This window comes from Drosophila santomea, chromosome 2R (genome assembly GCF_016746245.2).
Source record: "Drosophila santomea strain STO CAGO 1482 chromosome 2R, Prin_Dsan_1.1, whole genome shotgun sequence".
Lineage (NCBI taxonomy): Eukaryota > Metazoa > Arthropoda > Insecta > Diptera > Drosophilidae > Drosophila > Drosophila santomea.
Genome location: NC_053017.2, coordinates 542966 through 555714, shown reverse-complemented (window position 1 = coordinate 555714; position 12749 = coordinate 542966). Strand labels below are relative to the sequence as shown.

The 12749-nt window shown below is 39.4% G+C and overlaps 1 protein-coding gene across 1 annotated transcript; it reads right to left on the bottom strand.

Annotated features, from left to right (window-relative positions):
• Positions 1-12106: 12106 nt before the first annotated feature.
• On the bottom strand, positions 12107-12749 carry LOC120445216 (ribonuclease kappa). Its single transcript, XM_039625471.2, has 3 exons — positions 12573-12749; positions 12388-12507; positions 12107-12311 (listed from the first exon to the last, which is right to left on the bottom strand). The coding sequence occupies exons 1-3, from the start codon at positions 12639-12641 to the stop codon at positions 12213-12215; spliced, it is 288 nt and encodes a 95-aa protein (XP_039481405.1). The 5' UTR covers positions 12642-12749; the 3' UTR covers positions 12107-12212.

The window sequence follows — 12749 nt, the reverse complement described above, 5'->3', positions numbered from 1 at the left end:
AACAAGATTGATAAGAGGAGTACAACAGGGTATTTGTTTAAAATTTTTGATTGTAATCTAATATGTTGAAACATAAAGAGGCAGGACTCAGTTGCAGCTTCATCAACTGAAGCTGAGTATATGGCGATATTTGAGGCTGTAAGAGAAAACGTATGATTAAAATCTCTTCTTAAAAGTATAAGCATCGATCTTGAGATCCCAATCCAAATTTACGAAGATAGCCAGGGATGCATTAGCCATGAATCCTTCATGTAATAAACCTGCTAAACATATAGATAAATATAGATAAAATATCATTTTGCGAGAGTGCAAATTGAGACTAATGTTATATATCTTGAGTATATTTCCACAGAGAATCAGCTTGCCGATATGTTCACTAAGCCGTTGCCTGCAGTAAAATTCATGGAACTTCGAAATCAATTGGATCTTGTGCATGATGACTGAACCAGACTTGCTGAATGAAGTTAAATAAGTTTATTGATTACTAACGGGTGTTTTTTTTAGAGGTATAGAACTTTAAGTTGGCATTACTGTTCAAGATGGCGACCGATTTAACAGCTGTCAAGTGATTTATTCTCAGTTTGGTTTGGCAATTCGTCATGCGTGCTTACAAAATCCAACTCGTGCAAGAATTGAAACCAAACGATCATCAAGCAAGGCGTAGATTCGTCGAATGGGCCCAAAACGAGATTGCTGTTGTTCCCGATTTTTCATAAGCCTCCAAGATCTTGTGATTTAACACCGCTAGACTACTTTTTGTGGGGCTATGTAAAGTCATTGGTCTATGCGGATAAGCCACAAACGCTAAACCATTTGGAAGACAACATTCGCCGTGTTATTGCCGATATACGGCCAAATATTGGAAAAAGTCATTGCAAATTGGACGTCCAGATTGGACTACATCCGAGCCAGCCGTGGCGGTCATATGCCAGAAATCATATTTAAAATGTAATGCCACAAGATTATCTTTCATGTCAATAAAATTCATGTCAATCGAATAATCCATCGTTGTTTTATTGCAATTTAAAGTTCTATACCTCTAAAAAAAACACCCTATATAATTTAAAAAGAATTTTTGTCAACATTAATTTATAATTTATAAATGCTATATTTGAGGGGGCGTGTGGGAATATCACGATTCCCATACAAAAATACAATTGGCCTTTGTATTTAAGTATTTAAATTACATATCGGTTTTGGCCAAACTAATTTTATCGCCTTCCGGAAAGAAGCTCTCCCTCTCTCTCTCTCTCTCTGCTGTGTATAGCTTGTGGTGAATGGTGTTGCAAATAAGAAAATATAAAATATAAAAAATTACAAATTATAAACATAAAAATACACATAGATAATGGTCTTATTGTTGAGGGTATTAAACTAAACGTGGTTATCAATTTTCAGTGACGCTTGACGAAGGGACTCCTGCGGTCCCCGCATTCGGATGTGCATTGTCGCTTCTTCGTCGTCCTTCTTCCGCTGGCCTTGCGTCGCTCTCTACGGCGTATCCGTTGCGGCTCGACTAGGGCTTAGGATGTTATGGGGCGTCGTCCATGAGTCAAGCTATCGCTCTTCCCCAAAACCAGCTGTGCCGACCACTGACTCCACCGTCGCTTCTGTGTATGCCAGGCACTCGTGGCCTCTGCCAAAGGACCACATGCTTGCACGTACGGGGCCTAGGTTGTTATGGGGCAGGGTGTATCGTCCGAGAGTCAAGCTAGCGCTCCTCCCCGAATCACCTTTGTCGACCAATGACTCCACCGTCCCGTTCTGACCACGTCATGTCCTTGTGATCGCTTGCGCTTCGCTTGTAGAGATTCTTCTTGGATGCCCGCTTCGACACTCACTTGTTCCGGGTATCGCTCCGCGTACTTTCACTGACTCTGTATGGCTCTCCGCGTACTTTCCCTGTCTCACTGTTGATCTTCGCGTACTTTCACTGGTTGACAGTATGGATCTCCGCGTACTTTTACTGACGGAATCCTTCTTCTGCACGCCGGTTTTGTAGGGAGTTTTAAGACTCCTCATATCTCCCCCTTCCTTCGGAAGTTTTTTAAAAAATGTTCGTTACATCTGGCGCCCAATGTGATTGTCCTGATCAAGAAGCCAGCTTGGAGGAGACCAATGTCATGCCCGGGCAGGAGGAGCCTCGGGTCGAAGACACGGGAAGCGCAAGGTTTGGATGCAGAGCTGAAGGACGGTCTCTAAAAAGAGGAAGGGGGAAAACCATACAGGGTATCGTAACGCCCAACCGACGTTCAGAAAAAGGAGTTCGAGCGCGGAGCGGATGCCAGGAGGAGCAGCTCGCAACAGCACCACAAGTACATACGCGCAGGAAAAGGAGTTCAACCAGAAGAGCCAGAGCGGAGGATAGGAGTAGACGAAAGCCAACGACGAGTGGGTACTGACCAGAGAACTGCAGCAAGCCACCGACACCCTAAGTGTACCCGCTAAACACCGGGAGTCTCCGCACCCGGGTGTTTGGAGACACCCTAAATTTAGCAATGACAAACACCCGTGTGTTTTGCCACCAGGGTGTTTTTTTGTACTTGCACAAAAACACCCGGGTGTCTGGAGTGCAAAGAAGTTTAGGGTGGGTGACACGCAAGCAAGGATCGGCCGCAGGTACTTTTCTGTATGCATAAAAATTGTATGGGTGGAAGCGAGACACGGTCCAAAAAATTTAGGATGAATGGAAACACCCAAGAAAAAGGTCGTGCACATGTTTTTGCGTTTTGATGTATCTAATGTCTTAACAAAAAACAAACTTATGTATTATTTAATAATATATTATTAAATAGTATTTATATAGGGTGTTTTTTTTAGAGGTATAGAACTTTAAATTGCAATAAAACAACGATGGATTATTCGATTGACATGAATTTTATTGACATGAAAGATAATCTTGTGGCATTACATTTTAAATATGATTTCTGGCATATGACCGCCACGGCTGGCTCGGATGTAGTCCAATCTGGACGTCCAATTTGCAATGACTTTTTCCAACATTTGGCCGTATATCGGCAATAACACGGCGAATGTTGTCTTCCAAATGGTTTAGCGTTTGTGGCTTATCCGCATAGACCAATGACTTTACATAGCCCCACAAAAAGTAGTCTAGCGGTGTTAAATCACAAGATCTTGGAGGCTTATGAAAAATCGGGAACAACAGCAATCTCGTTTTGGGCCCATTCGACGAATCTACGCCTTGCTTGATGATCGTTTGGTTTCAATTCTTGCACGAGTTGGATTTTGTAAGCACGCATGACGAATTGCCAAACCAAACTGAGAATAAATCACTTGACAGCTGTTAAATCGGTCGCCATCTTGAACAGTAATGCCAACTTAAAGTTCTATACCTCTAAAAAAAACACCCGTTACTTAATTAACATAATTCTATTTCTATTGGTTTCTTTTTAACATTTTAAAAAGAAAAATTATACAAACAAAGTTAAATATGGTAATTAAATATTAAAAATTTTAACAAGGCAAATAATATAAGATATAAAAAAGAAATGTATATTTTGTGTTGGTTAAATTTCTGTAAATAGAATGCATAATTCAACAGATTTTCAACATAATATATTTCGTTTTTTAGTACTTGCTGTACTTTTCTTTTTCGTATGTTACCTACCACAGGCACTCGAATGTCTACCAGACACACGGGTGTTCACCAAAACACCCGGGTGTTTACACCAAAACACTTGGGTGTTTACCAAGACACCCGGGTGTTTCCGAGAAAAAGGCACTTGCCTTTTTCTGCATGTTTGCCTTCTCTACCCTTCGTTATGAGTGGCGAGTGTGATCGGTACCCGCGACGTAGGGTGCCGCATTGATTCGGGTGCGCAGGCACCAGGGTGTTTGCAGACACCCGAATATTTTGAGCGGGTGTTTGTATGTACCCGCGAAAACCGGTGTGAGTGGCACCCGCACTCAAAATTGTTGAGTGTGATCAGGGTGGCAAAAAATGCCACTCTTGCAGTTCTCTGGTAGTACCTTGGCTATGTTTGGTGCGAACGAGTTAAATTTTTTAGCATTAATACTGTAACCTGAAGAGAGCGCCTGGAGTAAAGTAGCACATCTTTCAATGATTTCTTTGTCGATTCCAGTTATTTCAGCTGATGAGACTGCATTATTACTAAATTCTCTAGCAGTATTTCTAACATTAGAACATCCAACCTTTGGCTTGTCAACTATTTGCGCACGCTGCCAACCCAAATCAATTTTCTGCTCTGTTTCTTACTTATTCTTAAAGAGAATAGTAAAAATAAAGCAAAACCAATCATACATTTTAGTAGCTTGATCAATTCCTAGTTAGGGTTGACACAATACTAGCCAATGTTTTGGCTTTAATTTTTTGATTTTTGGCCTATGGGCCAGAACACAGTGCTATGACTAGTAATTCTTTTTAAATGGCTGCATAATTAACCATTGTGCATTGTGCAGTACCAGTGAAAAGAATTTCTAATATAATTGTTTTTGTTATTAATATTGTTTGCCTTTATGTATCTATTTATAGATACGCGGTTAAAGTTTGGGATAGTTATTGAGGGAAGAGTTGTTGTTTCTTTGACTGCGGTGTCTGTGTACTGTGTACCGATGTGACTAAGTGAGTAGCGGATCGCTGAGACGTAGAATGTTGTGTTGTTGTTCATTGCTTTATTGTGGAAAGGGAGTCGGAGCAGATGCAGCTTTTCCCTCTTCTTTTTAATGCTATTTTTATTGCTTCCAAGATGGCTATGGATTTGCTGAGAATACTGAGGAGTAGCTTGGAAGCACTGTTTGTCTCAGTGTCTTTTCTTCTGTAGTTATTGCAAAGCCTGTTTCGAGAACCATAGTTGTTGCTCTTAAGGTTATTCTTGATTTGTAAATATTGTTTACTGTAGGTGTCCTTGTTTAGCGAACCATCTATGTAATATGTTGTATAGTTGTTGTTCTTAAGTTGGTCCTTGATTTTTTATATTTGTAGATATTCTGGTTTTTGTTTGCTTGTTTTACTCTGCATAATTGGGTGTCTAATAACTTTATGTCGAATAACCGGGTTGGGTTGGCTGACTTATGTTTATAAGGTAGAGAGATGGATATATTAAGTTTGTGGCAAGCTATGATGCATTGGTTAATGGACGACTTTCGGTAATTACTCGTACAGTAACTTTCGTTGAAAAGTATGTAACAGACAGATGTTTCCGACCATATAAAGTGTATATATTCTTGATTAGGATTAATAGCCGAGTCGATCTGGCCATGTCCGTCCGTCTATCCGTATGAACGTTGAGGTCTCAGGAACTATAAAAGCTTGAAATTAAGCTTAAGCGTGCAGACTCCAGAGACATATGTAGCCGCAGCGCAAGTTAGAGAGATGGGTAGGTTAAGTTGACCCATGTTGCCACGCCCACTCTAACGCCTAAAACAGCCAACATTGGCACGCCCACACTATCGAAAAATGTTTTGAAATTCTAAATTTTTTTGCTAGTCTTGTAAATTTCTATCGATTTGCAGAAAAACTGTTTGACACGCCCACTCAAACGCCCACAATTAGCTCAAAGCTGCCACGACCACACTTTTGTAAAACGTTTTATTATTATACCCGTACTCGTAGAGTAAAAGGGTATACTAGATTCGTTGAAAAGTATGTAACAGGCAGAAGGAAGCGTTTCCGGCCATATAAAGTATATATATTCTTGATCAGGATCAGTAGCCGAGTCGATCTGGCCATGTCCGTCTGTCCGTCCGTCTGTCTGTCCGTCTGTCCGTCTGTCCGTATGAACGTCGAGATCTCAGGAACTACAAAAGCTAGAAAGTTCAGATTGAGTATACAGACTCCAGGGACATAGACGCAGCGCAAGTTTGTCGATTCAGGTTGCCACGCCCACTCTAACGCCCACAAACCGCCCAAAACTGCCACGCCCACATTTTTGAAAAATGTTTTAATAATTTTTCATTTTTGTATTGGTCTTGTAAATTTCTATCGATTTGCAAAAAAACTTTTTGCCACGCCCACTCTAAGGCCCACAAACCGCCCAAAGCTGCCACGCCCACACTTTTGAAAAATGTTTTGATATTTTTTCATTTTTGTATTAGTCTTGTAAATTTCTATCTATTTGCCAAAAAACTTTTGGCCACGCCCACTCTAACGCCCACAAACCGCCAAAAACTGTCCTTCGCACTTACACTAGCTGAGTAACGGGTATCAGATAGTCGGGGAACTCGACTATAGCGTTCTCTCTTGTTTTTTCGTTTTTTTATTGGTCTTGAAAATTTCTATGGATTTGTCAAACAACTTTTTGCCACGCCCACTCTAACGCCCACAAACCGCCCAAATCTGCCACGCCCACACTTTTGAAAAATGTTTTGATTTTTCATTTTTATATTGGTCTTGTAGATTTCTATCGATTTGCCAAACTTTTTGCCACGCCCACTCTAACGCCCACAAACCGCCAAAAACTGTCAGTGCTGAAGACTCTTCTTCGCAATTCCACTAGCTGAGTAACGGATATCAGATAGTCGGGGAACTCGACTATAGCGTTCTCTCTTGTTTATTTTATTATTAGCCTGTTTAGTGCGGTCGTCGCTCGATATGAACCCGAACGCACCGAGAGCGTCTCTCACGCTCTCCAGTACAGTAATCTCGATATCTACCGCAACTGCGCCTATAGCAACAACAACAACCACATCAACATAAACCCTGTGCTTAATACCGACAGCGGTGTACATTTTTGCGAAACCATTAAAACCCAAAGCAAGTGCACTCACACCGACTCTTGAAAGCAAAGGAGGACAAGAACCAAAACAAAACAAAAAACTGTGTCAAACAGGGTTGGATCGTTACATCCAAATAAAGCGAAAGCTAAGCCCACAGCACAAACGGGTTGGTAATCACCCAAAAATAAGACGCGCTGACAACAACTCAGCTTCAAATAGGTTTGCACTATTGAATGACTGCGAAGTGAATCCAACCAAAGAATAGGAGCAGAAGAAGATTAAGCCGCCACCAATATTTATAGTTAACAAACTAGCTGCAATCATCGAAGAAAACAAGTTCCATGTTATACTAATGGAATCATACTCTAAACAAATGTGCAGACTCCGGATCAGACTCATTGATCAGTGACCAAGTACCTGGATGAAGATGGGAAGAGATAATAGACCTACCAGTATAAAAGTGCCAAAGGATTGCAGGTTCTCATTAAAGAAATAGAATCATCAGGGACCCAATCTGAAATTATCGAAGAACTAAAGGAGTGTTGAAATACTAAAAGTAATATGTTAATTTAGCAACAATCATATTTTGTAATTTGATCACACTGATCTGAATCAGTTCTTTACTGTTTTCTTGTACTTTCCTTCTTCTTACGTTTACCTCCGAACGACACACAACTCCGTCGCACTTATGTGAAATAAAACGATTATTTAACTGACACTATATATCCTCGCGTTTTTCTCCATCATTTCCCAATAGGTTATGGGCCCAGGAGTAGTGAAGAATATAATAATTGTGCGTGATCAAGAGGAAAATATTGTGTTAATTAGCTTGAAAATTTTTGGGCTGTGTGCGGTCGACAAATTGGACGGCGAATATCACGCTGTATGGTCGGCGCAACTGAAGAGTGTATTGGTGCACTCAAGTAAGTGGTCATTAGTGTGTGGAAGACGCGTGAAGCAAGAAAGCGATACAGTGGAGCAAAGTGCTCAATTTGATAAAGTGCTAGATAAATAAGAACTAGCAACCATATAGCTGTGCGTGAAGGTTTCACAAATAAATTTCATTAATCTGCGCTAGGTCCAAAGAAGCTTGGGACAAGCTTGCAGCTGTGTACAAGCCTCGTGGACCCACCAGAAAAATTATCTTATTCAGGAAATTACTTCGGTTTAGTTTGTCGGAAAATTCGTGCGTACAAAATTACATAAACGATTTTGTGGATATCGTTGAAAAGCTGAAAGAAATTTACATGGACATTTCTGAAGACGTTCTCACTATTTGTGATATATTCGTGGTAGCGATCGAAAAGATCTCAAAAGCAAAGTGGTTATATAAAGAACGGTCAACATGAAGATGTGCTACAGGCAAGAAAGGCTGGAATTTTTTGTGTTATTGATACTTCGAACAATCGGTGCATGTACTTGTGTGCAACTAATGAATTGTGGAAGTGGCATTATCGTTATGGTCATTTGAATATGGCAAGCCTAAAAAAGATGGCTAGTGACAATATGGTCCATGGCTTAAAGTCAATCAAAAATGTTGTGGACATAGACAGAATCGCATGTGAAATCTGTGATAAAGGTAAAATTTGTGGGCTATTTCATTCCGACATTTGCTGGCCAATGAACAAAGTATCTGCCGGTGGAGCAAGATATTTCGTAACATTTATTGATGACTGTTCGCGTTATATGTTCGTGTATCTCTTGAAGACCCGTGATGATCTGCTTCCCGTGTTTAAAGACTTTGTCGCGTTCGCCGAAAAATAGACCGGAGAAAAACTTAAAGCAATTCGCAGCGATAACGGTCTCGAATATATAAGCCACGAGTTTCAGAAGTTTTTATCCGAAAACGGTATTAAGCGGCAATATGCAGTACCGTACACTCCACAGCAAAACGGAGTTGCTTAGCGCGCTAACCGGACACTTTTGGGAATGGCAAGGAGCATGCTTATACATTCAGGAATGAATGAGTTTCTATAGGGAGAGGCAGGAAGGACTGCAGCATACCTACGCAACGGATCGGAGACAAGGTCATTGAAGAGTCAAACACCACACTGTGGACAGGTAAAAAGCCTTCGATATCGCATTTGAAAATATTTGGATGCAAAGCGATTGCATTAATCTCACTATCGATCGACCGCTGTTATCGTAGTGCCCTCATCCCGATTTTTTCCAGTGTTTTGATGCCAACAGCTGATTTGGTTTGTTTTCCTCTAAAGCAGCTTTATGTTATCATCCTTGCTCCTGATGTTGGGGACCACCGCTTTACATCGTTGCCTTATTCACGCTGTCAGTACCAGTGAACTGCAAGAGTGGCATTTTTTGCAACCCTGATCACACTCAACAATTTTGAGTGCGGGTGCCACTCACACCGGTTTTCGCGGGTACATACAAACACCCGCTCAAAATATTCGGGTGTCTGCAAACACCCTGGTGCCTGCGCACCCGAATCAATGCGGCACCCTACGTCGCGGGTACCGATCACACTCGCCACTCATAACGAAGGGTAGAGAAGGCAAACATGCAGAAAAAGGCAAGTGCTTTTTTCTCGGAAACACCCGGGTGTCTGGCAAAACACCCGGGTGTTTTGGTAAACACCCGGGTGTCTGGTAGGCATTGTTTAATTACCAATTTAACTTTGTAAATGTATAATTTTTCTTTTTAAAATGATAACAAAAAAAAAACAAGCAAAAAAACAATAGAAATAGAATTATGTTAATTAAGTATAAATACTATTTAATAATATATTATTAAATAATACATAAGTTTGTTTTTTGTTAAGACATTAGATACATCAAAACGCAAAAACATGTGCAAGACCTTTTCCTTGGGTGTTTCCATTCACCCTTAATATTTTGGACCGTGTCTCGCTTCCACCCATACAATTTTTATGCATACAGAAAAGTACCTGCGGCTGGCTGATCGTTGCTTGCGCGTCACCCACCCTAAACTTCTTTGCACTGCAGACACCCGGGTGTTTTTGTGCAAGTACAGAAAATCACCCTGGTGGCAAAACACCCGGGTGTTTGTCATTGCTAAAAATAGGGTGTCTGCAAACACCCGGGTGCGGAGACTCCCGGTGTTTAGCGGGTACACTTAGGGTGCCGGTGGCTTGCTGCAGTTATCTGGTACTAACAACCACTTATTCCTGGTATTACCTACCACCCACCATTCATAAAATTTTAATACACGGGCCTGCCACAATTGAAAATGCTCTCGTATCGATCGTAGCGAGTTGTCAGAGGAAGACAACGAACACCGATTTATTTTATCGTATATTAATAACTTCAGATCCTTTAGTAATGGGATAGCGAAAATTGCCACCTAAACACAAATCAATTTTAAATAAATATATTTTCGATTTGTTATTGTAACATTATTATTCATTCATTTTTGTATTAGTCTTGTAAATTTCTATCGATTTGGAAAAAAACTTTTTGCCACGCCCACTCTAACGACCGAAGCTGCGAGTGCTGAAGACTCCTCCTTCGCACTTCCACTAGCTGAGTAACGGGTATCAGATAGTCGGGGAACTCGACTATAGCGTTCTCCCTTGTTTCTTTATAAAATTAAAGCGTTTACATTTATAATCTTTCATATTAACAAAATTTAAGCATACTTTTAGGTGTATTCTTTGGTTTTTGCTTTTTGGTGGCCGTAGATACTAACGACCACGCCCATTTTTTTGATATTTTCCAATTCTTATTTTGTGCGGTTTGTGGGCGTGGCAACATGAATCGACAAACTTGCGCTGCGTCTATGTCTCTGGAGTCAGTATGCTTAATTTTAACTTTCTAGCTTTTGTAGTTCCTGAGATCTCGACGTTCATACGGACGGACAGACGGACGGACGAACAGATGGACATGGCAAGATCGACTCGGCTATTGATCCTGAAGAAGAATATATATACTTTATAGGGTCGGAAACGCTTCCTTCTGCCTGCTACATACTTTTCAACGAATCTAGTATACCCTTTTACTCTACGAGTAACGGGTATAAAAAGTGCATAAACAATTATCAAAAGTGTTACTTATAACATGCAATCCAATCCTTGTGGTTTGTAATATGTGTTTGTGATCGTATATTGTTGAAATTAACTGTGATGTCCCAATAATCTTCTGTAAGTTCTAACCCTAATAAAACACAACTTTTGTAGTGTATTCTAATTTTTAAATAGAGCAACAAAGTGAGTCCGGCTCTCTCCTGCTCTAAAACCTATTATATGTTGTAGAGTTATCAATTCTCAGTATATGATATTAGTATTAATGCACACTTTCTGAAAAATTGGTGTTGGGTCATGCAGCCGCCAAAACTGTGCAGTAGACTAATCTTATACTCTTAATATTGTAAGCCGAAGTAGTCAGTAGTAGCAGTTGCGATGCCCATAGTGCAAACCGCTGTTCTCGCACGAATTTATCTGTTCGGCGCTCATTCCTTCTCCTTTTTGTTATCTACCTTTGTACATTAAGCTTGGGCGCAGCATTCGGCTGTCTGTCCCGCCAATTGTCACTTCTTCGTTTTTCGGCAATGACAACTTGTGCATTCGATATAGCTCTTGGTCGGCCCTAGCTGGCAGTATAAAATAGACAAAACTTTCTTCGGCTATTTATTATTCGCAACAGCTATAGAAAAAGCTCTATAGCTAAACAAAGGGTCTAACCTCAAAGTGAAAAACAGCAAATTGTTCGAGAAATGAATAACAGAGACGACGGGTAATGCAAAACTCCAACTCCATTTTTCATCAAATATATTACTATTTTTATCATGAACATAAATCAAGTTATTAATTAATTCCACAAAAAGTGGTCGTTGGCTCCATAGTGCATAGTAAGAACAACTTAATATTTCCGGTCTTACCTCTTTTGCAGAAGTTTAAAAGTATGCTATGACCATACAGCGCTTACTGGTTACATAAGATAAACCTAATATAAAATTAGAAATTAGATGGTCGGAAACGCTTCCTTCTGCATGTTAGATACTTTTCAACGAATCTAGTATACCATTTTACTCTACGAGTAACGGGTATAATAAAGTATAACGATAATTCAGGTCTGCTAAGACAGAGAGAAATATTAGTTTGGACGTTTTTGAAAAAAACTCCAAAACGGTTCTCACAGTTTAAGCTATCACGCTATAAATAACATTTTATATAGCTTTTTTATGTTCTCCTATGGGAAAAACCCTTAAAAATTGTGTAGGAGAAAAATATCGTTTTTTTTATGTGTTTCAAACGGAGATTAGTTCAACGCGTATTTCAATTACGAATACAATAGCATTATGTAAATGAGAACATTTTTAAAATAAATGGGACATTGACCACATTAAACCTAAAATAGATATGAAATGAATAGCTTTCTATAATAATACAAACCACACATCTCAATTTTTGATACATCAAATATGCTACAGTATATAAATTGAACTTTAACTTTATTAAAACAAAAAACACTTCTAACAAATATATCGAAGCGAAAATTTCAATACTAGTTTTAATAGTTGGGAAACTACATTTCAAATTATTAGTTAGCAGTTACTCTGCTATTCATGTAGAATTGCTGGGCGGATAGCAATAAGGTCAAAACATAGATACATGCTGCAATCCAGCAATTATAGGCATTCTGAAAACAAAAATAAAATATACCTAAAATTAGTAAAATAAAAAAAAAAATTCCAAGTACGTATATAAAGACGTACCTGGTTGTATGCTCTATTTGCTGCTGCATAAAAATCTTCCAATGAGTGGTATTCCTCTTCTAGCGGTAAGTCTTCAATAAGGGCTACACTATTTATGTAGAAGAATAGACCCATTAGAACCTTTAATATAAATATGTATATGGTTATTTTTTCAATACTGACAAAATTTGAATCTTAATACTCACCAATTGAACAATACCCCAAACAGAGATAATAAGACCACAAAGGGATAGTTTAGGACCACAGATTTTCATTTTTTGTATTTTTTGTTAGACCACTTTCAAAAAGAAAAGTTTCAAAACACACAGAATTTTCCTCGATGAATACACTGAATTTGTCAGGTGAACATATCATGTGACCAA

Coding starts and splice junctions, on each gene's coding strand:
- LOC120445216 (XM_039625471.2), bottom strand. CDS start 12,641: ATGAAAATCTGTGGTCCTAAACTATCCCTTTGTGGTCTTATTATCTCT. Junction 12,508..12,572: donor TTTGGGGTATTGTTCAATTG/GTGAGTATTAAG, acceptor TTTATATTAAAG/GTTCTAATGGGTCTATTCTT. Junction 12,312..12,387: donor CAAATAGAGCATACAACCAG/GTACGTCTTTAT, acceptor TTTTGTTTTCAG/AATGCCTATAATTGCTGGAT.